This window comes from Alexandromys fortis, unplaced genomic scaffold (assembly GCF_014885135.2).
Source record: "Alexandromys fortis isolate MF-2015 unplaced genomic scaffold, M_Fortis_MF-2015_v1.1 scaffold_22, whole genome shotgun sequence".
Classification (NCBI taxonomy): Eukaryota; Metazoa; Chordata; class Mammalia; order Rodentia; family Cricetidae; genus Alexandromys; species Alexandromys fortis.
In genome coordinates this window covers 11,668,441-11,696,259 of record NW_026067900.1, presented here as the reverse complement: position 1 = coordinate 11,696,259, position 27,819 = coordinate 11,668,441, and the positions used below count along the sequence as shown (strand labels likewise).

Genomic DNA, 27,819 nt, shown 5'->3' with positions numbered 1-27,819 from the left:
GCTCTGCTCTCTAGAGGGATGCAATCTGTCAAATCTCTTTGCCTGGCCCATGGCTTAGCTTCACCTGACTGTGCTTCTCAACAGCCATTCTGAGGCCCAGCAGGGTCAGGGTCACCTGGGCACTGATTAAAAGTCTTAATCCACTCAGGCACCCTCTCCAGTACCACAAAACCAAAAACTGGAGAGTGAGACATAGAAGCCTGGGCTTTAGCAAGCCGCCCAGAGCACTGGGGCATGCCCAAGTCCAAATCCACCCTGTAAAATCCCTATGCCAGCATGGGCCTCAACAGCTGCTTCCTTTTTAGCCAGAGCCTGGGCCAGAGGCCTGCAAAGTCCTGTGCTGTGGTCCTTGAAGAGATACTTTATTTAAGGTGGAGGACTGTGCGGCATCCATTGTTCAGAAGACATGCTTGGCCATGACTTCAACATGGGGACAGGAGCCTTGCTGTGGAAATGCCTGCGCCTGGAGACTGGGATGCCAAGCTCCATATCTGTTTGTGCCACGACAGGTGGGAGGGGTGGGTGATACCAGTCATCGGGAACTATATTCTGGTTTTATTATTGCAATGTTCCAGTTTTAAATGATTTTTAATCAATTTTAATGGTTTTTAATAAATAAAAGGTGCAGCTGGGAAACTGGGCCTGTGTATTTGACTCAACTGGGAAAGAGCTAGCCTGTTTGGTTTTTGGTTTTATTGCGTTCTAAGGTGCTTTTGTAGCTTTATTTTTCTTTTGTTTGTTTGGTTTCTGAGACAGGGGAGAAAGGTGACCGATAACCCTACCTCATTGTGATGCCCATGACCCCAAACAACAAGCAGCATGGCAAGTTCATATCTTGACAGTCACCAACAGCTATCTAATTGGACCTAAGCTTTGATCAGCATAAGAAAAATCAAGATAGTAAGAGCCTTGTTCTGCCCACTGGCGTGTGGCCCTATACAACTGGTACTCTATCTGAGGACCCAGGAAATGACCAGGGAGCCATGTCATTGAGGTTGTTTCTGACATTGAGAAAATCAGCAAAGTAAAAACACTAGAAGTAGCCGCTTAATTTTTTTTGAGATTATAATCTGATTACATCATTTTTCCCTCCCTTAATCCCTCCAAATTCTTGAGCACACTCTCCGTGTTCTCTCTCAGATTCACAGACTCTTTCTCTCTGTTGTTACAGCATATACATGCCTGTATATACATTTATATCTATCTACTTTTTATTTTATTTTATTTTTTTACACCATATGCCTTTTTATTTATTTATTTTATTTATTTATTAAAGATTTCTGTCTCTTCCCCACCGCCTCCCATTTCCCTCACCCTCCCCCAATCAAGTCCCCCTCCCTCGTCATCCCAAAGAGCCATCAGGGTTCCCTGCCCTGTGGGAAGTCCAAGGACCACCTACCTCCATCCAGGTCTAGTAAGGTGAGCATCCAAACTGCCTAGGCTCCCACAAAGCCAATACGTGCAATAGGATCAAAAACCCATTGCCATTGTTCTTGAGTTCTCAGTAGTCCTCATTGTCCGCTATGTTCAGCAAGACCGGTTTTATCCCAGGCTGCTATCTACTTTTTAAAAGTACCTTATTGCTGGGCAGTGGTGGTGCACGCCTTTAATCCCCTGCACCCAGGATGCAGAGGCAGGCAGATCTCCATGATTTCCAGCCTGGTTTACAAGAACTAGTTTTAGAACAGCTGAGATGGTTACACAGAGAAACTCTGTCTCAAAAAAAAAAAAAAAAAAAAAAAAAAAAAAAAAAAATAACAACAAAAAAAAAAAAACCAACCACTCTCCAAAATGAACTGAAAACAAACAAACAAACAAAAAATGACTTTGTTTTGCTCTTGAAAGCAGGTCATCCTATGTAGGCCTGCCTGGCTGAGAATTCAAGGTCTTCTTGCCTCCTCCTTCCAGGTGCTCTGATTGAGAGAATGAGAGCTTTCCCTCTGATTTAAGATTTTACCGTTCAAGAGAGTATTATGTATTTAAGATGTGACATAACTTAAATTAGTAAGACTGTATCTCAGATATAAAATGCCAGACAGTGGCACCTGCACTCAGGCAACATGGGGGGCACAGAAGCAGCTGGTTACACAGAAGTTCACAGAGAGATCGAAATAGAGAACCACAAAGAATACAGTCTACTTGTAAGATATGTTTTGACGTCTTAACTGTGAAACTAGGTATAAAATCACTCTGCACCCTTTACTTTTGACCTGCTATGTCCTGCATTAAGTAACTCCAGACCCCACAGGCATGACAAGAGTCATCTGAACACAATGGACACTCAATCACTCATCTTGCCAGTGTTCTCAGCACCTGTCAATCTGCTCCCTCCACCCAGGCTCTGGCTCTTATCTCCTCTGCCTGTCATTGGGGCTTGAAGATGTCAGTTATCCTCATTTGCCCCTGCACTGTCAGACTCCTCATCCCATTGCCATTTTCTCAGAGGTAAGTTACTTGCTTACAGCTCTCAATCTCCAGGTACAGTCACAAGCCCCCAAAAAGAAGGAAGGAAGGAAGGAAGGAAGGAAGGAAGGAAGGAAGGAAGGAAGGAAGGAAGGAAGGAAGGAAGGAAGGAAAGAGGGAGGGAGGGAGGGAGACAGGGAGACAGGGAGGGAGGGAAGAGAGGGAGGGAAGAGAGAAAGGGAAGAAGAAAGAAAGAAGGGAGGGTAAGAGAGAGGAAGGAAGAAAGGAAGGAAAAGAAAGAAAGAAAACCACTTCTAAAATTTTCTACCTAGAAGGATCTATTCTACTTACTATGGGTAAATCCCATGCAAGCATCTTCATGTAAAATCTCCCTCTCAGTTTAAGTCAGCTTCACAAAAGCTCAGACTTAATTCCCTGCTCCTGTGGAAGCAGGCAGTGAGCCCCATGCTGCACAACCCGGATGTGATTGTTTCCTTACAATTCCACTTCTGCCACACCTCTTCTCCCATCCCTCAGTTCCCTCCCTGAAACTCTGCTGGGATGCAGGCCAGGTGAGAAGCTCATCTCAGGAGTGGGTCCCACAAGACTCCTCTAGAAAACCTTCACACACAGCCCTAAAGTCCAGGAGTAGCCCAGAGTACTATAGGAAGACGTCTTTTACCTCTTCCTCTCACCAGATAAAGATTAAACCAGGTGTGTTTGCACAAGCCTTTAATTCCAACACTCAGAAGGCACAGACAGGCAGATCTCTGAGTTCAAGGCCAACCTGGTCTACAAAACAAGTTCCAGACACCCAGGGCTCCTCCTGGACTTTAGGAAAATGTGCCACTGGTGAGCCTACAAGCCATATTTTCTCAGTTGATGTTCCCTCTTCCCTCATAACTCTAGTTTTGTCAAGCTGACATAAAACTAGAAGCACACTCGTGTAATTTTAGGTAAATATGAAATAATGTGATTCCTTATGATGTTTTCACATAATGTAATGATGTGTTCCTTTCCCTCCCATTCTAGAGGATCCGGTGTGATCTTCGATACACGGATAGCTCAAAGGTCACCAGGCTGTTAACCACAATGTTTCCCAGCCTCCTGGGTGGGAAACTGGTAATGCCTCCCTCTCTTTGAAGGGACAAGCCTGTGTGTTTAGCATTCCTGGTTCCCTAGAGCTTATCTGTGAGCATAAGGGCTCTGTGCCTCCCACAGCTGGAAAGGGTCTGACGTGTGTGCAGATGTGCAGGCTGGCCTGAGCTGGAGGTTGATGGCAGTGGAAGTGGAGCTCACCAGAATACACCAGGGCAGTGGTGTGGAGCCCAGGCTAGACCTGAGGAAGGGGAGGGTATGCAGAGAGTAGGAACAGAAGGACCCACCAGGCTAGACCACAACAGAAGATGTTCAGGACAGGGCTGGGCCTGGATATATGATATCGCATGGAAAGGGTGAAGTCAGGGGTTCCAGTGGGGGCAAGGACAGAATATTCTTCTGCATTTTTTGAGAGAGGGCACCACTATTCTGTAGCTCTGAGTGTTCTAGAACTCACTATGCAGACCAGACTGGCCTCAAACTCACATAGATCCATGTAGCTCTGCCTCCCAAGTGCTGGAATTAAAGTCATGTGTCACCACACCAGGTTAAAGATAGAAAAACATTTTAAAGATAGTTTCTGTTAATGTTATTTTGCTTAATGTGTATTTTTCTCTTTTATTATTACTATTAAAGTATTTTCAATATTTATTCTGTGTGTAGAGGTGTTTTGCCTACAGTTATGTATGTGCTTCACGGGTGTCCAGTGACAACAGAGGCCAGAGGAGGACATCAGGTTCTCTGGAGGTGGAGTGACAGATGCTGGGCCCTAACCTGGGTCCTCTGCAAGAGCAACATGGCTTATCACCCCTGAGACAGCTCTCCGTATTGTCTCTCACTATTTTAAATTTTATATTTTGTCTTCTCTTTCCTTCATTAATTTTTCTTTAAAAAAAAATCTTTCACTACCTACCTAATACCTGTCTATCAAACCTGCAATCTTTAAAAATTTTTTTCCATTTTTCTTTTTATCTTCTCCACTTGTAAACTAATTTTACTTTTAAAGTTTTTGGTTTATTCTACATTGATGTTAGTTACTCCTTTTCTTTGCTACTGTATTTTTATTTAGCTTTTTTCTGTTTTCACAAGTTTTGTTTTTATTTGTAGTGATGATTGTTGTTTGCTGAACTCTTTAAATGTGATGCACATAATCCCAGGTCAATAATTTGAACACACGAGACACATATAACATTTGTTCCTCCTTATTATTTCACAATAGCCAGGATCCACACTTGGTCCTCATTTTTGTAGAACATCAAAGACTGGTGTCTGTGGCCTCTGCCAATTCAGCTTGGCTAAATCTTAAAAATCTTCTTTGCCTTTTCAATGATTTTCTCATCATAGGGAGGCTTTCTCTGGCTGCCAGGCTGCAGGAACTTCTTCACATTGGGCAGGCTGCTGATTCTGCTCTTCAGGCCCTGTGATCCAGAAAACACAGCCTGAGAGTCAGAACTGCTCATGTGCACAGTGTAAAACATCTGAGCCTCTCCCAGCACACGACCAACTGCATCCTTGCAACAGGCTCAGAGAAGACATGAGAGGAACGACAAATCCATGATCTAGAAAGCACAGCTCTGCATAGTTTCCTGAAGACCTCCTTTGACAAACAATTGCCTTCTCCTCTGGCCCCTGGACACCCCCGTGCAGAGTGTGGTGCAGAGCACAGAGCACTGTGTCTCTCAGGTGTGATAGCAGAGATACCAAAGAAAAGTGAAGACGTGACAAACTGAGTTGGAAATGGGGGCAGAAAACATCAAAGTCTGACCAGGAGCAACTCACAGTCAGTTTTCACACTGGAGATAAGGATGGGGTCACGGGGGGGGGGGGGGGGGGGGGGGGGGGGGGGGGGGGNGGTGTGGGGGGGGGGGGGAGGGGGGGGGGGGGGGGGGGGGGGGGGGGGGGGGGGGAGACAGCATGGTGGGGACCGTGGAGAGAGAAGCACAGTGCTGAGGAGTCAGAGCAGAGGAAGGGGTCAGCATGACAGAGACCTGCTCCCACGCTGAGAGTGCAAAGACAGACCACATGAGGTGGAAGATGAAGGCCAGAAGCAGCCTGTAAGGAACAGGGAGTGAGCTGTGGAGTCCTGTGTCTTTTTCATGATAAAAGGCAAAATGTTCTTCTTCGGGTTCCAGCCTTAAAACTCAATATGTAAAAAGATTATTTTCATGCATGTAACCAGGATCTAATATCTCAGATTGGAGGCCTGAGGTTAGGCACTCAGCAGCCCAGAGGAATATTATATCCTAAGAGGCAAGTATGTGTGGCTGTTTTTCTGCCTCTCTTACCTTCAGCAGGGGGAATGGGTCAAGAATGCTGGAGTCAAGCTCTTCAACATAGAGGAGAACTTCCAGCAGGTGAATGTCCACCCTGGTCAGCCTGTTGCCAACAAGGTAGTCTTGTCCATGGCTCTTCAAGACCTGCCATATTAAAGGAGACAGATTATGAGCATACAGGGTTGAGTTTTGGCCACTACTTCTTCTCAAGTCTCTCAATGGAGTCTCTGACTCTTCCTGGCAGGTATACAACTGCAGACACAGGCCTATGATGCAAGAGGCAGCATGAGAATCAGGCACGCGACCTCCTCTCTAAAGCTCAGTGACCTTTCTCTGTCATTGCACTTCCCATGGCCTTCACACCGCCACCTGTGTACATTTCCCACATGGGATAAGGGCTTAGCCCCTTGCACATCATGGCTCCTCCACTTAGTTTGAAATGACAGAGCACTGGAAGTTCAGGACATTCCTCTCCCTGTCCTGTCTGTTCAGTCCCGTGGGCAGAGGCTTCACCTGCAGAGAACATCAGTCACCAGAGAACACCCTGTGTCTGTGCTCTCCTGTGTCTGCTCCCCTCAGTTCTCTGGAATCTGAAATACACCTGGCTGAGCTACAATACATCTTCCCTGTACAGCATCGGCTCTGACTCCCAACCTTCACTGTGTCATGACTGACAGGGCTGAATTGTACAGGGGGAACTGAGTCAGAGTCTCTAAGTATCTTTGTATGGATAGACGAGCATGCCAACAGCATATGGGGCTAATCTTCCTATCTGATTTTGGCTATTTATTTCAACATTTCTGGTGGAGAGAAGATCTAATAATAGAACTGTCTTAGTTGCAGTTTATGATATTTACTTAAATATTCCAGCAATATGAAAATCACAGGTAACCTAAAGCACAAGCACTGGCTACAGCATGAGCTACAAGTAGAGAAGAATTAAAATGCTTTGTGGTCACCTTATCACACTGTACATGTCTACAGAGAAAAAAATATAATGACCACAGTCAGAAACAAAGAAGGCCAGGCATGGTGGGACACACATTTAATTCCAGCACTCAAGATGCTGAGGCAGGTGGATCTCTGGGAGCTTGAGGCCAGTCCACAGAGAGAGTTTGCAGAGCCAGGACTATATAATATAGAAATCCTGTAGTAAAGAAAAAAAGAAGAAGAAGAAGGAAAAAAGAAAACCTAAAACTACAAAAGGAAGCATCAAATGTTCTCAGTACAGAGCTCACTGTGTGACTGGAAATCATGATTCACACAGAGATAATTCAAGCTGTGATGACTGGACATTGCATCCTGTGAGACAGGGCCTTGTTTCCAGAGGGCTGTGTGGGGACCTGTGGCTCCTAAAGCCCTCACTGCTTCCACAGAGCAGAGGCAGCCATGAGGGAACGCTCAGTGAATTATAATGGGGTCAAAGTTGGGTCTCTGAGGAATGTGTAGGATCCCTTATCCTGTAGGATCAGAGCTTTGTTCTTAGCTTTACTTGACAGAAGATCAATTTAGTCTGACTTGTTCTTGATCCACATCCAAAGAAGCCCCAACTAAGAGAGACACTACATGTACACGGACACCCCCTCATGTGTGGATGTGCATAGCTCTCCTCCCAAGCCTGACATCTGTGACCCTAACTCCTGCAGGCCAGTGTTCCTTTACATCTCTTCATCAGCCTCCTCCTCTCCCCTGCTTCACTGTCCTAGGTCTGGTTCTTCTCCTCCGTCTTTGAAGCTCTCTCCTCTTCTCCTGACAGCCAGTGGCTCTCTGGGCTCCCTGTGTGATGTGACAGAATATTTTCCCATCTGTGGTTTTCTGCAGTTTGCCCTGGAATTGAAGCCCAGTGTGTCTGCAGGATCTAGGTCCATCTCTGGTGTGGCTCAGCCTTCCACAGATCAGGACTGGTTATGGCCTTGAACCCTGTCGAATGTGGACCACTAGATTGGCTTGACTATGCGAAGGTGCTCCTTCACAGGCTATTTTTATGCAGCGTCCTATGAGCAGGGAGCTGCACAGGGAGGATCATGGAAGGTCAGTGAGGCAGCACCCTGTCCCTCCCAACCTCTGTCTCTCTCTCGTCCTGGGAACTCAGTGTACCCACCCAGACTTCAAACAGCCTACTTACTTTTTCAAAGGCAGGCAGGTACCGACTTTTGGCTTTGTCTTTTGCCAAGGAGATATTGGCTTCTCTTTGGTCTGGGAAACCTGTTACCACTTTCAGCATCATATCAGTGAGATCTATAATCCCCTCTGTATACATGTCAATCCTGAAAGACAAAATTATCCATGTGGTCGAGGGTTTTCAGGGATTCACTATTCTGATTTTTAATCTAAAAACCTGAGAGATTTACAATGAAAAGTGGTTGCAAACTTACTCACCTGTAGTGGCAAATAACACAGATATGAACTTTGTCCCTAGAACATCCTTTTCAACAAAATACATGTTTAGAGTTTTGTTGCACACACATGACCCATCCAAAGTACAAAGAGCACCACTGGCCCATATAGAGACACAGTCATGATAAACTTGGTGACATCCAAAATGATAACCATCAGCCTAGTGGTGGTGGTACACGCCTTTAATCCCAGCACTTGGGATTCAGAGGCAAGGGGATCTCTGTGAGTTCGTGGCCAGCCTGGTCTACAAGAGCTAGTTCTAGGACAGGCAGCAAAGCTACAGAAAAACCCTGTCTAGAAAAACAAAACAAAACAATCACAAACAAAAGATAATAACTATGAACTCTATAGCAGGCAGGTTTTCTCTGTCTCTCTCTGTCTCTCTGTCTCTGTCTGTGTGTGGCTGTGTCTAGCTGTGTCTCTGTCTTGACTGTTTCTGTTTCTTTCTGTCAGTCTCTCCTCCGGCCCCCACCTCTACCTGTCCCTCTCTGTCTCCACGCTGTGGTTTTCTCATCTTTCATTCTGCTGCATGGCCCAGAGTCATTCTAGGTCAGTGTTAGAAGTTTTCCACTTGTTTCTCACAAAGAACATCTGGATGACCTCCACACACTGCTGCTAGATTCTGGCCTTTCTGACATTTGTCAATGTGCCTATTTCTTCATTCATTCATCCCAGCCACAGCACACACAGACACATGCATCCCTTGTTCACACGGTGATTTTGGGAGAGTTTCACCTTCACACTTCCACACAATTCTGGTGTTGGCCCAGCAAAGGTAGTATTCTGTGTTCCAATGCATCCGTTGCATTCTGAGACTGCTGACACCATCCAATGTTAGCAGAGTCTGATCCTCACTCCCTTCTGACCCCAATCCTGCCACTGTGGCAGCTGCTGCAGGAGGACGAATCTGCTTCCTCCTTATCCAGGGGGAACTCGAGAATATTTCATATAACATGAGCCAGGAGCATCATAAAATGTTCATGCTTTACCTTTGCTGTGCTTCCCTTGCCCCTTCATGTATGTTCATGGCTAAAATCATATGCTGTGCTCCTCCTTCATCTTTTATTGAATATCATGGCTGATCCTACCATGAGAAAATTATAAATAATGCTGCTACAAGTATTTCTATACAAGCACTGTTACAACCGAGTCTCTGTTTCCCATGGACAAACGTTTCCCTCAGTATAGATCATGGCTAGCACCACCTTTAGCTCTTGAACAACGGCAATACTCCTACACAGTGGTTTATGAGTGAAGGATTTTGTCAAGCAGAGTGGGTCCCAGCATGGGTGGTGCAGTCCATAGAACTGTGTTAGTGCTGAGTTAAATGATTCAGGTTATCTTGGTCATTAGGAACCAATCTCTCTAAGATCATTGAGCAGACCAGTAGAACTAGCTGGGAATTCAGATGCTTGCTCTGCACTGTTCCTATTCCTGGGATGTGGGAGGCAGCTCCTACACCTTCCTTCCCTGGGACTCCTCCTCCAGCCTCAAGTCCTGGTTCCTTTGCCCTAAGCTGTTGGCTGAGGTCCAGCACTGAAGCCTTGAACACCAGGAGTCATGGCTCCTCCATGCTCAGACCTTTGGACACTGTGTTTGCAATTCTGTCCCTGTGCTGTGCTGACAACATCATCCTCGGCTGTAGCCACACTCACCTGCATCCACCACATGTGCCCTTCCCTCTCCTCCATGGACTCTTCCATACTTGGCCTAAGTGGTATAACGAGCCTGCTTCTAGACATAAACCCTGCCACCCTCTTGCACATTCATGGAGGGGCCCAAATCCTTCCTTTGTTTCCCCTTGGAGTAATAATAGGAAATATACCGTACAGGGCTCTCTCTTTTGCATCCTTCCCATAGAGGTCGTATTTGGTGGCAATGTAGTTGAGAATGGCTCTGCTCTGTACCAGCGTCATCCCATCAATCTCCACCATGGGCAGCTGTTGAAACATCAAACGCCCATCTGTGAAAGAAGAAAGGAAAATGATTGTGAGGTGTCCAAGTCTCACTTCTCAGGAGCAGAAAAGTTGTATTGAAGTGTCTGAGCATATAAACAAAAGATAAATGATTGGCTCTCAGTCTTTCAAGCTGAACCCCACTTACTTTTAGCTTCTGTTTCCTCTCTGTCTCACCCACCTTCCTTTGGCTTTTGATCTTATCACATCCATCTTTATTTCCTATCCAGACACAGATTATATTTCTAGTGCACGTTTTCATGTCAGTTCATGTCCCTGGATACATGTGGAAGATGAGGAGGGACAGCAGAGGGCCACCATGAAAGCAGAACTAGTATGCTTGACAATCTCATCATTGTCGTGACATTAAGGTGATGTGTGACATTTTCTTATGCAGTGAGCCACCATGAGTTCTCCAGCCTGTTCTTGTGGGATGATAGTGACTCATCAGTAGCTATGATGAAAACACTCAAGAAAATCATCCCAGTTGTTTTTCCTCCTGTGATTTAATCAATGGTCATGTACTTGTGTGGTTATTGGACCTTGTGGGTCCAATATAAGTCTGAGAAGAAGTTTGAATGAAATTGCTCACTCTGATGTAGAAAGAGTGAGAAAACATTTATTCCGAAGCCCCCAGACAAATTCTTATAGAAATCTGCATCCCACTTTTATCACTGTCTCCATTTTCAGACCCTTCAAGGAGCCCCACCACCTCCATCACATCCCTCTGCCATTCCTGACTGTTCCCACCCATCACCCACCAACATCACCTTCTGGTAATGTTGGAGGAAGCTGCTTGTTGATTCCCAGCTGTTCAGTCCCGAAATAAACACATAGAAACTATATTAATTAAATCACTGCTTGGCCTATTTGCTCTAGCTTCTTATTGGCTAACTCTTACATATTAATTTAACCTGTCCCTATTAATCTGTGCATCACCATGAGGTTGTGGCCTACCAGCAAAGTTTCAGCACCTCTGTCTTAGGTGGTGGCTCCAATGCTTCTCTCTAACTCCCCCTCCTTTCTCTCAGCATTCCATTTAGTTTTTCCCACCTAGCTCTGTTCCTTTATAGCTCCGCTATAAGCCCAAAGCAGTTCTTTCTTTACCAATGATATTCATAGCATACAGAGGCGAATCCCACATCATCTTCCCTTTCCTGTTTTCCAAAGCAACATATCCTTAGACCCAAATTCTGAAGCCAAGATACCTTTATAATATACATGCTGGTTTAGCTTAGCAGCCCATACAATGAAATGTCTCTCTGTTCTTGGCTCCTTCATAGTCAAAAAAAATTAAAGAAAACACAATAATATACATAATCCAGAATCTTTGTGAATTTTCCATCTTTGTATGGCTTATTTTTCTTTATTCCTTTTAATCTATGACTGACTATTTTCTGCCTCTTTAAAGATTTTACTTTTTTAAACCATTTATTTCATTTTTATAACTCTCTATACTCTTTTTCTTCTCTGTTTCAAGCCTACATATATTTTTTAAACACCATGGCTCATTTAGAGGTCTTTTATGTCTGAATATGTCCTATTGTGTATCTGTAATTCTTTATTGTCCAGGAGCACTTCTTAAAATGCTAAGCCCTTCTTATGAACTTAAGCATTACTTGTGAATTACTAGAGGAAATATGGCCCTGCCTGCTTGTTCTACCCAGTTCAGCATGACCAAGCTGTTTGCTGCCTCTGAGAGCCATGCACAGTGCCCCATTTTTAGGCACACAGCAGGTCTATGTTGCCATTAAACAAGTTGTAGCAGTGTGGTCACAGACACCACTCAAATGCTCTGTAGATGGACCTTGTCAGAGTTCATGCTGGCAGCATGGTCCAGAAAGCTGCAGGTTTTTTTTTTTTTAAAGAAGCTACACAGTTTTTACTGCGCCCTAGTGCCTTGCTCACTATAAGCCCATCTAGAAAAAAAAAATTGTGGCTACCAAAAGCCATGCTTAACTCTGTTCTTTTGTGTCTAGAATTCCTTTTTAAGCTTTCTTAGGTTCTTAAGTGAATTTTAGGCACACACCTTTAATCCCAACACTTGGGAGGCAGAGGCAGGCAGACCTTTGTGAGTTCAAGGACAACCTGATCTACAGAGTGAATTCCAGGACAGTCATAGATACACAGAGAAACCCTGTCTCAAAAAGCCAAAAATTAAAAATAAAAATAAAAGAAATAGAGGTTAAAATAAAGCCATGTAAAGATTAAAAATACACAGAGAGTCTGGATACTGTATGTTATTGTGTTGTCTTTAAATTGTTTGATGGCTGAGGAAGAAATAACAGCTGCTAAAAGACATTTGTTTATAAATGCTGCTGAATTAATCCAAGATATTTTGAAAATACCTTCAGTTAAAAATTGAAGTCAAAAGATATGTTACTTTGGAGAAGAGGTTTTGCTTTTGTTTCTACAGGAAATGAGGGACGGTGGATTCATCCTGCATTAAGAAATATCAGGTTGGACCAAGGAAGACCACCTGAGAAATCTCTGATAGGAGGAATGGCCCAGACGTCTGAGTTCTACATCCAGAACAGTTCAAAGACTGCTGCCTGAGATGATCAAGCCTCACAGGATACTCCAGTCAGGACTTAATCATAATCCTAAATTTTCTTTAGGTCCCCATAAGATTAGCAGTGTCCCCAATCAGCAGGAGGTATCCTAAAATCTATGCCCACATTCCCAAATAATGGATTATGTAGGTTTGCCTTTATTTAGAATGTTGATTACAAGTTGTTGTGGATAATGGTCAGGAGAAAAGCTAAACAAAGGAGATTTGATTTAGAGTTCTTGTTTATAAAAAGGGGGGAGTGTTGTGGGACAATGGTCTGTACCCTGTCACTTGTATTTTAAATAAATACTGGTTGGCCAGTAGCCAGGCAGGAAGTAGAGGCAGGGCAATGAGAATTCTGGGAAGAGGACTCAGTCTGCAGTTGTCATCCAGACACAGAGCAAGGATGATGTCCCAGCTTTGCCCAAAAGGTACCAAGCCATGTTGCTAACAGAGATAAAAATTATGGGCTAATATAAGTTAAAAGAGTTAATAAGAAGCCTGAGATAATAGGCAAATCAGTTTATAAGTAATGCAGGCCTCTGTGTGTTTATTTGGGACTAAATGGATGTAGGACCTGGTGGGAGAGAAACATCAGTCAACATGGTAAACCATCTAGTAGGTACCACATGGAGGACATACAGATACTTGGTGTTACCTTTTATTAACTTTTCCAAATCTTCTGAAGTTTCCATTAACTTTTCTTCAAACTGGAAGCAGAAAAAGTAAAGGCATTCTCATTAGCCCATTCTGTATCATTGTAGACTTTTGAAATTGAACAATCTGTGTCTGGTAGAACATTCTGTATCACTGGAGATCTTTGAGTTTGAGCTGACTGTGTCTGGTAGAACATTTACAGAAGATAAAACATACAGTAGATACAAAGGAGACTGATCATGGTCACTTGGAATTTAGATTAGATCCATCAACAAAAGGGTTTTGATCACAACAAAGGTACTCAATCTTGTAGTGTTCCCCCACCCTGACCTCACCATCTATGAATAGGCCCTAAGAAAAGAGTGATCTATGCAGGGCAGAGGTGACCCATGCCTTTAATCTTAGCACTCAGGAAGCAAAAGCAGGCATGTCTCTTTGAGTTTGAGGCTAGCCTCATCTACAGAGTAAGTTCCAGGACAGGCTCCAGAGATCCATTAGCAGGATACAGAGAAACCCTGTCTCTGAAAATGAACAAACAAACAAACAAAAAAGAGTGATCTTACTGGAGAACCAGCATTAGAAAGTTGACTTTGAGATTTTGGGCTCCCAGGAAAGCCTGTTAAGTCCAATGAGAATAGAATAGAACTTTCTGTGTCACATTTCACGGTGCATGGTATGGGCCCATGATTGCCTGGGTTTCTTTTCTTCAGGATTTAGTATTACTAATTTTAATTGTGTGCGTGTCTTTGTGGATGTGTGTCTTGTTTCTATGTATGGTCTTTTACATGTGAAGAGAGATTCAGTTGGAGATGGAGTGATGAGCAGTTATTAGCTTCATATGTGGGTGCTGGGAACAATAGTAGATTGTGCACTGTGGAGGCCCTAAAATCTGGGCCCATTTCCACCTTGTCTGACAGTCAGAGAGTTGGAGGTTGCTCAAATGATCAACAAGTATAATTGCATGTCCCAACGCAGGATGTGATTGCTTGATTTTTTTGACATTGATATAGCTCCATTCAATCATGACAGGTACTTCTGCTCTTTTTTTTTTTTTGTAACTATGAGGTCACCTGGGGAGGGGCGGCCTTCAGGGTACATGATCTAGGGCAGTTTTGCTACCCAGACATCAGAATGCTAATGATCGGATGTCTCAGAGTGTTAAAGTGACTGACTGTTTGAGTTGTCCTTTGTATCATGTTAATAAAGTCTTTTGTTACTTCCCTCCTCCCCCACCCCCATTTACATTGGGTATAAAAGCTATGGAAAAATAAACAGAGGCAAATTTTCAGTAATCACTGGAATACCCGACCACTATTATTCTATGGTTTTTGTATTATTAATTTCTATGGATCTTCATAGTCTTTACTTATATTTCTAAATTCCCGTGCCCCTACCTTGGCAAGAGGTATTTCTGTCGAGATCGGTCCTTGACAGCCTACATGTGCAATAAGAACTCTAAACAGCCAAGCCATTACTCGAGACCCATATCAAAGGTGCTTACATCCTAGGGTCACTGCAGCATTCTTAAAATATTGGTTTTATGGATGAGTCTTACATGTTTTTGAATGAGGGTACACATACTTAGTGACAATCCACGATGGCCTTTTATATGGGTTCCTGGGATCCACAAGCACATGTGGTTTAATCTTTAGCTACCTAACCATCTCTCCAGTTGTCTAGAGTACTTTAAACCACTCTTTTCCTTTCACAGTTTAAAAAGTTTAAAGAAATTTCTCAATCACGGAAGGTAGAAAATCAGCTTCTAGCCTGCGTGGTGAGACAGTTTGCTGACGATCCCATAACCCCACAGAATGGACTGACAGACAATGAAATGACGTCAACAACGTGCACAGCACTCAGAGAGGTGCAGGGAGTGGTGGCAGTCATCACAGAGGTGGCTGAACTGTGATGGGCTTGGTGCGTGTGAGGGGGATGATGACAATGGCAGCCTGTGGGCACACTGAGCTGGAAGGTCCGAGCCGCAGTTTCTAGAGGCCTCTGCCCACTGCCTTCTCAGTCACTATGGACACGGAAGAGGAAGGCTTGTGCAGACGCCCCACCTCCTCCTGGACTGAATCAACAGTCCAGTGGCTTAGAACATCCCCTGAGCCACAGAGCTGACGTACAGACACTGGCACCAAGCTATTCATGTATTTAAAGAATCCTCCTGGGCTGGCACTAGCGTGTCTCAGTTCTTATTAACTCCTTCATTCAGAAAGGATCAGCTGAAGCCCTGTTCGGTTAGGAATGGAGGTGGATTCCACAGCGGAGGGAAATGACACTGAGGGAGGACACCAAAGCCACCTTCACAGGACACCACTTCATCTTTTACCCTTCCCATTCTGCTCCTGTCTGAGGAGGGCAAGGTCTCAGTAGCTTCCAGTACTTCCTGTCAGGAAATACCAACAGCTGAGCTCCCCTGGAGTGAGCTGGGAAGTGTTTTTCCCAGGGACACCTCTAGAGGGCAGCACGAACGTCTACCAGAATTTTCTGTTCTAAAGCTGGAAAGAAAACATTTAACCTCAGAATGCTGCTTCCACACTCACTTGGACCACTCTCTCACTTCTCCTGAAAGCTCACAGATGCGGGGCCACCTGACGATGGCACCTCTGCTTTACATCCTACCTATGCCCTTCCGACCAGCCCTGCGCCTGGCATCTGAAGTCACTACACACTGATTACTGAGTGTGCTGGACTGTGGCAGGCGGTGTGTTTCTGTCTTCTGTGTCAGGGCTCCCATGTGTCCTGTCTATCTTTAACTTAACTCTATTGAACGTCTTTGTATAATTTAATTTCATAGTTTTTATTTTATAGGAGTGCAGGCCAGAGGCGTGGGCACCCTCTGAGGCTAGAGCGACGGGCATCTGTGAGCAGCCTGTGTGGGTCCTCTGCAAGGACACCATGGGGTTTTGACCACGGAGCCATCACTTCAGCCTCCTGTCCCCTTGAAACCATATTTATCATGGAAATTTCTAGTTCTACTCTGTAAAACTGCACACAAGATGCAAAGATCCTCCACCTGTCAATCACCAGCTCCAATAACCCCCAGCTAATGTCCACTGGGTTCATCACTACCTATCTTCTCTGTGACTCTGTGACTGTGACCTTAATGTCAGACACATCCAAGGTGTCACATGTCCCTATCACAAATTCACAGTAGTGAATCTCCAAGTGTAAATACTCTTTTTAAAAGAATGGTGTCACACCTCAAATCAAAATATCATGCCATGACCTGAAATAATCAATTACTATTGCCTAATTATCAGTATTTAAATTTCTAATTCTGTATGTCTCATTATATTACTTGATACAACTCAAATAGCTAATTAACCCAATGAGTAATTACTGATATATTTTTCTCCTTAAAACAGTTTTTAAGTGAATGAGGTTTTGGTATAAAGCATAGTAAAATTATCATTTACATAAAACAGTTAATCTCCTTCTCAGTACATCAAGATTACCATTGAATTTCATTCTGTGTACAGTTTTCCCGGTGTGGAGCCTCTCAGCTTAGAGAAGTATTTAGACTTATCTTAGGTCCTGGCACAGAAGAGCAATGCACAACCTACTTCCACCCCTGCTGCAGCCAGGAGCCACCTGATGCACTCCATTTTGCCACGGCCAATGTAGTAGTAAAGCATGGGCTTCCCAGCCATGGCTGCAGCTATGGTTTCACTGTGAATGGAAAAGCAAAGAGATCAATCCCTAAGAGACTGCGCTCTGGGATATGGCCAGTAATACAGCACTAGGGAAGAGCCGTCTACCTTCTTTTGCAGGGGCCCAGGAAGGTCTAATGACTAATCTCTCACCCAGAAAGCAGAGCCATCATGGAGGGGATGAGACAAAGTCCCTCCCCAGTCTTATAGCTCTTGGTTTGCTCAGTTCAGAAGCTTTGATGGCTTCATGTCACCCTAGCTGTGCTAAATAAACCCTTGTTCTCCCCACAGGAGAAGGGCCCATCTCCTGGTTGCAGGTCTGTTTCCCCCTGCTAGACTGGATCCTGTTCTATGGTCCAGAAGGCGGTAGTTGATGCATCAACTTCATATCACAGGGAGTCACTGCCTTTGGTGCACACCACATAACGAGCAGTTGTTCATGTGAACTGCATGTAATCACCACAGAGTTTGCTGGTGAGGAGCTGCCCCTGTTTCCAGTCTACAGGAGAGATAGATGTCCAGACAGTCACGTGATGAGGAAACCCTGCGAGTGCAGCTCAGTTCGTGCACAGGGAACCCACATACTGGGTCCTGCTGCTCAGTGGGCTGTAAGTCAACATCATGGGTCATGTGCAGTGTCTTCAACTTGTGATGTGATAGGAAATTTCAGAGTCTGCCTTTTAAAAACACTCTACTTGTGTGTGTATATATACATGAGTGTGTGCATTTGTGTGTATAAGTCTGTGTGTGTGTGTGTGTGTGTGTGTGTGTGTGTGTGTGTGTGTGTGTATGTGAAATGCCCATGGCTGAAGTGGCTAAGAAGGCTAGAAGAAGACATCAGGTCTCCAGGGCTGAAGGCTCCTCCCACCAGTTCAGCATCACCAGGCCTCAGCAACATTCTGACCCCGCAGACATCGACCTCCCTGCCCTCAGGTCACAGCTGCTTCTCTTGGGCACCTGGCAGTTTCCTACAGCACTGTATAATGCTCTGTTCTTTTTGTCTTTCTGTTTGCTTTTCTGTTTTCTCCATGAACTCTCCTTTGCCCTGGAGAGTCCAATACTGGGGATTCACAGGGACTCTGAAATGCTGAGGCTTTCAGATCCCTCACCATACTGCAGAACCTCTAACCTCCCGGTTTTAGAGCTGCACACTGCCTCAGAGTACGCCGGTCTTCTCCAGATTAGTGATGAATGCTTTGAACCTTAGCATAGGGTTGGCCACATAACGGCTGAGCATCAGAGTTTGGGTTTAACCTCGTTCCTCTACAGACTCATTTCTTTCTGCCATGTCTTCCTACAGAATTTTAAACTGTTTTCTGGTCTCGCATGCATTTCCTCATACACACAGCTGTGATCACAGAAGAAATACACAGACAACCTTGTCTTTGGTGTACGATGCAAAATTCAGTCTACATTCCTCGGACATTTCATGGTTCAATAGTTCAAGTTCACACTTTTTTTTTTCATTCTCTTTCTTGGGATTACCATCTAAAAACAGGTTGTGTTGTTTGTAATTAAATAATAAGATAGTAATAAAGTAACAAATCCTAAGTATGAAACCTGCTACTTAAACAGGATCATCAAAGCAATCAGAATCCATCCACAGGACACAAAAAAAAAATGTGGTAGAAATCCAGACTGGGGAAGGAAGGGCTTTGGGAGGGAGGCCTGGGAGAGTCTGGGTGAATTCAAGTTCTCAAGTGAGAGGAATCTGCACGTTCTCTGTGAGACTGGAACACAATTCAAAAGAAGAACGTTATTGATCTCAGGTTTGCCTGAGAGAACAATCCAGGTCTACTCCTCACTGTCCTAAATCCCACACATATAGATTCCCTTGTAAATACCTTAAACCCCACTCTTTAGCTCAGTGACCCTGGAGGAGGAGGAAGGAAGGGACAGAAGAAGGGAAGAATGAAGACCAGGACAGAGGAAACAGGGAGAAATGAGGAAGAAGGAATGGAGGAGAGGAGGGAGGACAGAAAGAGAGAAGGAAGAGAGGAGGAGAAATAGCTTGCTACTCAACATTCATTAACAAAATAATTCATGTGAACCAGATTCAAACACAGCTAGAATCAATGGTACTGAGCAGTGAATATAATAAAACTGTATTACAATTACATGAGTAGAAATTACATTATAGAACCACCTCTTTTGTACAATTAATGAATGCTAAATAGAACATTGAAAAGCTGTTTTCCACTGATGCAGACATGGAACTAGTTACAGAGGTTATAAGAGAGAGAACTGACCTAGTGAGAGTCCAGATTTCTCCTCTGCTCAGCTCCCCAACTCCTGCTTCAGAAGAGTGTGGGAGCTACTTTAGTAAGTTGACCATTCTTATCAAGGTGGTGGGGACCAATAGGGAGCAGCCACTCCCATTGGCTCCCACTGACTCCCACTGAGTTCAGTATCCAGAGTTTCATGATAGACTGACAAATCACAGAGGGTTTTGCAAGCCACCACCCTCTCCGGAAGATCTGGATCCTTGAATGTTTTCATTGATTTAATGATCCTGTGTCTCTAAGTGACCTCTCGTGTGTGTTCCTGTGAACAACCCTAATGAAGCACGTTGCTCAGGACAGAAGAAACACGGGAGGGAGGACTGAGCTAGAAGCATGAATGGTGTCACAGAGTCAACCACGGAACCCTCAACTATGATAAGATGTGACTCACGTCTACTGAATTTGGGGAAAGTTTGTGAAGAAGCCTTAAATTACAGAATTAACACATTTCCTCACTTCAAGGCTAAGTTGAAGTTCAGGTTACAATGCCCCCTGCTTACTGTATCTGATGAGAATGCTAAAGTCCTGTAATACAATATTTGTCTCAACCTTTGTCCTGTTTTAATCAGGAGCTGAAGGGCAGAAAGGAATTTCACAATTCACACTCAACTTCACCTGGATGGCCATCAACACACTGTCCCAGCATGCTCTGGGTCTCTGTGCATCTGTGCATCCCTGCAGTTCCTGCTGTGGGGAAGCTGTCATGTCACCATTAGCAATGGCATTTCTAAGGCATTGAGAATTTCTGTTACTTTCATGCAAGTTCAGACTCAGATGTCTTATCCACAAACAAGGGCATCTGTCACTGACTTCACTCACAGATCCAAAAGTTCACTTGGGATTTTAGTTATAATCATTGGTTCATAGATCTTGGGCTATTAATCATTGCATGCTGACCTGGGTGGCTTCAGAGATGCATGTCACTGCCTGAGTCTGCACACCCTCCCAGTGTCCAGGGCTGGCCCCTTTGTATCCTGGTGTGCACTGCTAATTTCTCCTCAGCTGTAGAATCTGCTCCACTGCTCTACAAACAGCTGGCAAACAGCAGTGCTGCCCTCCAGGGTGATGCGCATGTGCACAGCACAGGGTCTCAAGTCCATGTGTCAGTCAGTTCCAGGGAAGAGTTGTGTCTGACACAGCTCATGAAAGAGTCCATGTCACAGGCAGTGAGCACCTGGCAGAGGAAGAAAGAAAACCTGTGGGGAAGGCAAGTGTCCCAGGAGGGCACTGTGGAGACTTGCTGGAGAGAACTGGAGATCTCAAGTGCACAGCAAGGGCTGAGTCAGGAGCTCTGCTGAGGGTGCTGTTGCCTCAAAACTGAGTCCATTGTCCCAGCCCTCAGCTGCCTGCCTGTGGTGCCATTTTCCTGAGACCATGTCCTGTTCTCCTAGCCTGCCTGCACTTTAGTCTTTCTGCAGCCCAGGCTCCGCACTCACCATTGCTTCAGCTGGGCCTGCTCCTCTCCATCCACATGCTGGGCTTCCCCATCAGGTCCCTGTGCAGACAGCACAAAGCCCTGAGCAAGGAGCTCTCCAGGGCTTGGTTCTGAGTTCCCAAGGCTGGCCAAGTGCACAGCACACTGGAAAGTCTCTGTGAGTGTGTGACCAACTTTCCTTAGTGTTTGTGATGTGTCACCGTGTGCAGGTGTAGAAAGGACATTCTAGTGGCCCGTCATGTCCCACCTCTGAAATAACAAATGTAAAAGTTCTTTGATAGAAATCCTAAACTTTATTTTTAATAAAAACGGAGCACGTTCTACAAATGCTTTCTTTGAAATAACTTTCTCTGGAGAAAAGTTTACAGGGTTGGGAGCGCGGCTTGGAGGTAATATTTGTTCTGGCATGCTCCCAAGAGCCCGGGCTAGAGCCAAAATGGAAAAGAGAAGATCAAAGCATAGGACCCCCAAATACTCTTTCCCTGTGTGACAGTTATTTGGACACCAATATTCCTGTGTCATCTCACTCTGAGCCTCTCTCTCTTTGCCTCTTAAGCATTTGTGTGAAGAGTGTTAGCCATGTTTTAGAAGCATGTCTTGGGCCTTGGTGACAGTCCAACAATCTAAGGCTTTCTCAGAAGACGTGATGAAAGGACAAAAGGAACCTAGTTTTGTGACCTTGCTCAGAAGTGGACTTGGCAAGGCCAGCCTGGGGAGGAGGCCTGGACCTCGAAGGAGTCTAGATTTTGGTTCCTGGGAATGTGGCTGCTCCTCTTGATGAGACTTGAGTTTCAGTCCCAAGGCCACTGTGTGCTCCGTCTCTAATGTCCTTGAGATTCCCTGTGTTCCCTTTGTGCATATTATTGATTAGCCACCTGCTGACTTTGCCCCATTTTTCCCTGAACAATAGTATAAAAGATGCTGTACTTTTTAATAAACTTCCTTGGCTTAAGACATAGCTTGTGTAAGACTTCCCCAATCTAAACTTACCTGTCTCTTTTCCTTCTGATCCCCTCATCCTCTGTCTCAAGAATCCGGTCACTGAAGAATGACCACTGGCTCAGTACAGGGCCTCCTTGTTATTTTCTGATAAAATGAATGAAGGGGTTTTTTTTTTTTGGCAAAATAAAACAAATTAATCTTGTTTTTTTCTCAACATATGATTTCGCACAGGGTCCTATGCAATAGAAAGTAGTTTGAGTCTTCTTTCTACAGTAAAGCTATTCTAGACTCATATTTATTTCTTTCCAGCTAGGACCACCTCTGTTTCTCCAAAGATTTTTTTGTTGTTGTTCTTTTTCTTTCTTTCTCTATTTAGTTCACAAATACAGTGGTTTGCCTGCCTGTATGCCTGTGCACTAACATGTGCCTGTTACCCAGAGAGGAGGGCTTCAGATACCCTGAAACTGGAGTTACACCTTGTCAATGCTGGAAAGTGAATGAGTCCTCTAGAACAAGTGCTCTTAACTACTGAGCTGTCTGTTCTGATGGAAGGAACTGATGAACAACAATGGCACGTGCCAGTAACCTCAGCCCCTGGCCAGCAGAAGCAGAAGGGGTCAATCAAGGCATCTGGTCTGTAGAAGGAGTTCCACGGCACCTAGGAATACAGAGGGAAACTCTGTATGATTTGGTTTGAAAGAAAATGACCCCAAAAGGGAGCGGCACTATTAAGGAGGTTGGCCTTGTTGGCGGAAGTGTGTCACTGTGGAGGTGGGCTTTGAGGCTTCATATGTGCGCAAGATACAGCCTAGTATTTCATCCCACTTCCTGTTGCCTGCAAGCCAACATGTAGGACACTCGGCTACTTCTCTAGCACTGTGTCTGCCGCATGTCACCATGTTGCACCATGACTATAACGGACTAAACCTCTGAAAAGGTAAGGCAGCCCAATTCAATGCTTTTCCCTTATAGATGTTGCCGTGGTCATGTTATCTGTTTACAGCAGTAGAAACCCAAACTAAGACACTGTCCCTAAAGTAAATCTACAGAAGTAACCAATTAGAAATGGGGTCAGAGAGATTGCTGCTCTGGAGGATGGGAGTTGGTTCTCAGCATCCAGGAGGCTCACAACTATCCAACTCCATCTGCAGAAGATCCAATGCCTCCTTCTGCTTCTGTGAGAACTGCATATACAATCAACATAGATACACGAAGACATGCACACATGAAATAATAATAATAATAAACCAAGGGTGGAAAAGAAGACACAGGATAGAGAAGAGTGGGAGAGCATGTGGGAAGGTATAGCCTCAACTTCCTGTGCCACAAAACAAAATGAAAGGAACAGCCAGTATGGCACAGGGTTGACTTTGCTGTACATAAATCCAATTGGCTCCGTGTCTCACGCTTCATGGCAAAGAACTGGGAACTCTGAGTTCAAGGCTCAACTGCTCACTAACTTTGGCTTGCCGACTTATCTCTGAGCCCAGTGTCTCAGAGGGAAAGCTGAGCTCCTGACTGATAGTGTGAGATACACATGTGCTGTATGGCACACAACTTCCCCAGGGCAGCTGTGATTAGGGTACATTGTGTGTATAACTCTCATGGGCAGAGAGGAGTTGCCTATGTCCACAGGCTGCAAGAATCTGGGCCCAGAAGGGGGGGAGTGTAGTGAGCAGATCTTGGAGTCAGGGAGTGCTGAAAGTTCTGGAAGAGTCCAGTCAGGCAGAATTTTACCAAAGAAGCACTTGAGTCTTGATAGATATTTATTAGTCAAAAGGCAATCCAAAGCAAACAATGTGCCAAATTAAAAAATATATTGGAACTCAAAGTCCCAAATCATTAGCATCAGGTGACCTTCAAATTCAGTAAATGAGCCCAGAGATGACAGTCAAGGTTGATGAAGCAAGAGGCCACAGTACCAAAGTTAATGTGAGCCCTTAAAGGGACAGGCTGAAGCAGGGCTTGGAAAACACTAGAAGTTTGGTGGAAGGTAGCCTAGAAACTCTGTTGGTATTTTTTTGTACATTTAAATAAATTAGAGAATCTTTGCACATTTCTGAATTTTATTTGCATTTAGTTTTTTTGAGACAGGGTCTTAATACATATCCCTGGCTGTGTGACTTTTATTCTTTATCAAAGTCTGAGTGTCAGCAAATGTCACCAAAAGACAGATGCAACAGCTATGACTCTTACAAGCCGTCTATGGAACTTCCCACAGTCTAAATTGTGAACCTGCATCAATCCCTGACTCCACCCACAAACTTGGTTGAACACAGTGATGTTTGTCCAGAAGAATCTCTGAGTTGCTGGTTGAGTGGGAGTTGGGGACATCCCTGTGGGCTTCTCCTCTCCCACTTCAATGTGTTTTAACCCATCTCTTACTCCCCATCCTTCAGCTTCTCTTCAACAGAGACTCACACTATTCTCTGACCCCTCAGAATCCTCTAAGCACATTCTCTGATGCTGTTTGCCTGGAGATGTGGTCCCTGAGATGCTTCCACTTGCAAGTATCAGAAAACTCAAAATATCTTCGTACGAAGGATCGGCCATCAGCAGTGAACTAGAGAACTCTGGAGTTGGTTAACTTGTCAGTACGGTAATATTATCTATGACCCTAGAAAGTCTGGGCTACTCTGTCATGTCTGCAGTGGGGTAGAACTATGCAGATGTCCCCTGCCTCACAATGTCCTAAACCCTCTCTATTCCCTGTCCCTCTATGAGAACATGTGGTCCCACCCAGGGCCCCAGTCACCATTGTTCTGTGGGAAGGAATCCCCTATCCCAGCTCTCAGGGCTTCTGTGCTCTCTCTGGGAGGAAACCAGAAAACACAGTGACTAGAGAAAAGCAAAAACCAAGCGAACAAACAATAACAACAAAAAACAAACAAACTTGAAAATAACAAGGGACACGTTGACAGCAGATATTAATGAAATCCAGAAAAGCATAAGAACGTACTTTAAGTACTTTTAAACCAGTAAATTGGAAAATTTAAGATAAATGGATGAATTTCTAAATGCACAGGATGTGGCAAAATTAAGCTAAGAAGAAAAGTCCTTAAACTGATTCATAACCAGCAGCAAGACTGAAGCAGTAATAATAAGACTCTAACTTAAACATGCCTAGAGCCAGATGAAGTCACTGCAGAAGTCTACTGTACTTAAAAGAGAACTGACACCAGATGACCAAATTATTTCACGAGTAGAAGAGGAAGAGAGGTTTCCAAACTCATTTTATGATGCACTATTACCCTGACACCAAAGCCCAGGTAAAGACACAAGCAGTCACCAAGGGTTTCTCTTTCCTCACATTGTCACCAGCCATTTACTTTTATACTTATGTGTTTACATGTAAGTGTGCACACATGTATGCATGTCACAGTGTATACATAAATGTCAGAGTACAACTTAGTGGAGTTGATTCTCCCCTTCCACTCTGTGGAATCAGGGATTAAATTCCGGTGGTGAGTCTGGCAGATGATGCCCTTACCCAGTGAGTCATTTTATGACACCTTCACCAGTATTCACTTTGAGATCTTTCTTTTAAAATTCAAGTAAAATATTACATCATTCTCCACTCTTTTCCTCCCTCCCAGTATGCACCCCTCCCAACCTCTAAAAAATTCACAGTCTCCTTTTCTTTAATCTTTGTTATATATACATATAAACAAATAAACATAAATATGTTCTGCTGATTCTGTCTAGTGTTATCTGCCTGTGTGTGTCTAGGGTTGACCCCTTGGTATAGGATCCAACCAAGGGGCTCATCCCTGAGAAAGCCTAATTCCTTCTCAACAGTTGCTAATTTCTTGTAGCACTTTATGGGTGTGACCCATAAGATTTCCTTCATCTATACTGGTGTTGGAATTGCTCAGGTCTTGTTTAGACAGCCATGTTGAGATTTTATGGGTGTAGCATTCCTGTCATAGAAGGCACAATTTCGCAGCAGACTTCTGTCTGTTTGGCTCTTATAATCCTTCTGCTCCTTTTTCCACATTGTTCCCTGAGCTTTACATGTGGGAGTTGAGTTGTAGATGTATCAGTTGGGTGGGCCTGGGAATCCCATAGTTTGGTATTATCTGCATTTTGACCAATTGTGACTTTCTGTTATGGTTCCCAACTACTTCAAATAGAAGCTTCATTCATGAAGTAATGCTGTGGGAACTCCTTCAGCCAACAGCATTTAAAATACTGGCCCACTTTGGGTGTGGTCACATGTACTATACATACAGATGTAATAAACATGTGTCTCCCTTTGGCTACTGGATTCTGTTTTTGCTCCCCACTCATGCAGGAGACAGTTGATCTGTGAGTCTACCCCTAAATAAAGAAACCATTATTACACTCCATTCTGAACTAGTGTGTTACTATTTTATTATAATCTCTAACAAGGTGATGTTATACCTACTTGTATAATTTCTTAGCATAGATTTCCATTAAGCCGTAACATGGCAGTTATTTGATTTTGTTAGGCGCATATAAAAGAGTAAAAAATATATTTTTTTTATCACCATTTCTTCCATGAGAGCTATCTGTGGTTATAAGAATAAGTATTTAGAATGCAGTTAGGAATTATACTGAATTAGGAAAGTGGCAGTAGTATGTTTTCCTCTAAGATTTCTGGCTTCGCTAGTCCTGATGGTTGGTTAATTCTCTCAGTATCAGGCATGATTTCCCTCATGTTGATCAAGGCTTAGCTCCAATTAGACAGCTGTTGGTTACAGTCAAGACATGAACTGTGGGTCTATCTCGCCATGCTGGTTGTTGTTTGGGGTCATGGGCATCACAGCAAGGTAGGGCTATTGGTCACCTTTCTCCCCTGGCATCTGGCACAGTCCCAGCTGGTGTTATGGAAGCGAGTCCTCAGAGGGGAGGCTTTTGGGGAAGTCCCAGCGTGAATCCTCCAAGTCCTGTGTCAGAAGTGTGTGGTGTCTTTAGCCATGGGCCCTTACCTTAAAGGACAACATAATAGCCTATATTGTTTGGGGGAGTTTATGTGGGATTCCCCTCTGTATGCTATGAATATGCTGTATTGCCATTGGTTAATAAAAACCTGCTTTCAGTCAATGGCTTAACAGAATATAGTCAGGCTGGAAAAGATAGATAGAGACAGTCAGTGAGATGCCACGTAACCACCAGAGGAGAAAGACACAAGCTGCCAGCTGGAAACTTGCCCTTAAACCACGAGGCTTGTGATTAAATATAAAATAATAGAAATGGGTTAATTTAAGATGTAAGCTCTAGCTAGAAATACAGTTATACTTTTGACCAAACAGTATTGCAAATAATATATTTTCTTGTGATTATTTCAGTTCTGAGCAGGCAGGAACAAATGAACAGCCTCCGCCAACAAAATGGATGTCAGATATGAGTGGCCAGGAACAAACAGGCGATGCCAACAAGAAGTCTCTTTCACTTCTCTGGCCAACAACTCAAAAGGGAGTGTCTCATACCTGGTAGTGAGATTTTTAGTACATAGTCTGTGACTTTATGGGAAACATTATTATCCCAAGTGGCATAACTCCATTGAAAATATACAGTTACAAATACCTTATATATTGTTTTAGTTAGGGTTTCTGTTGCTGTGATAAACACCATGGTCATAAGAAACTTGAGAGAAAAGGGTTTACTTCATCTTACAGCTTGTAGTCCATCATCCAAGGAAGTCAGGATAGGGACTCAAGGCAGGAGCCTAGAGGCAGGAATGAAGCAGAGGCCATGGAGAATTGCTGGTTTCGGGATGGCTCCTGCAGGCTTCCTCAGTCTGCTTTCTTAAACACCCAGAACCACCTTCCCATAGGTGCCACCACTTACAATGGACTGATTGATTTTACATCAATTACTAATTAGGAAAATGTACTACAGGCGTGCCTACAAACCGTGGTGTGTGTGGGGGGGGTCCTATTCTCAGTTGAGATTTCCTCTTCCTAAATAACTCCAGATTTGTCAAGTTCTCATAAAAGTAGCCAGCATATATGTGTAATTTTAGGCAAATATAAAATAATTCTTTATGACTTTTTCACATATTAATCATTTGTTCCTCTCCCATTCCTTATGTATTGTATTTCCTCCTCCTCTACATTCCACCTTTCCCCATTTCCCCATTCTTATCATTTTTTTCTTTTTTTTTTTTTTTTTTTTTTTTTTTTTTTTTTTTTTTTTTTTTTTTT

General features: G+C 44.0%; 1 protein-coding gene across 16 annotated transcripts in view; it reads right to left on the bottom strand.

Annotated features, from left to right (window-relative positions):
* The window catches only part of LOC126491101 (glutathione S-transferase A2), a 193,948-nt gene that overhangs the window by 122,952 nt on the left and 43,177 nt on the right, over window positions 1-27,819 (bottom strand). For 2 of the 16 annotated variants that reach the window (XM_050126574.1, XM_050126581.1), the window contains exons 2-7: window positions 16,904-17,009; window positions 13,336-13,387; window positions 10,002-10,134; window positions 7,900-8,041; window positions 5,787-5,918; window positions 4,688-4,919 (exon numbers count right to left, since the gene is read on the bottom strand). The exons of 4 other annotated variants lie outside the window; for them this stretch is intronic. In XM_050126574.1, coding sequence (XP_049982531.1) covers window positions 4,797-4,919; window positions 5,787-5,918; window positions 7,900-8,041; window positions 10,002-10,134; window positions 13,336-13,387; window positions 16,904-16,990 — 669 coding nt within the window. In that variant the 5' untranslated portion in view covers window positions 16,991-17,009 and the 3' untranslated portion in view covers window positions 4,688-4,796. Of the gene's footprint in view, window positions 1-4,687; window positions 4,920-5,786; window positions 5,919-7,899; window positions 8,042-10,001; window positions 10,135-13,335; window positions 13,388-16,795; window positions 16,805-16,903; window positions 17,010-19,239; window positions 19,383-27,819 lie in introns of those variants that run through there. 10 more of the 16 variants (XM_050126615.1, XM_050126621.1, XM_050126638.1 and 7 more) reach the window with 8 other exon arrangements.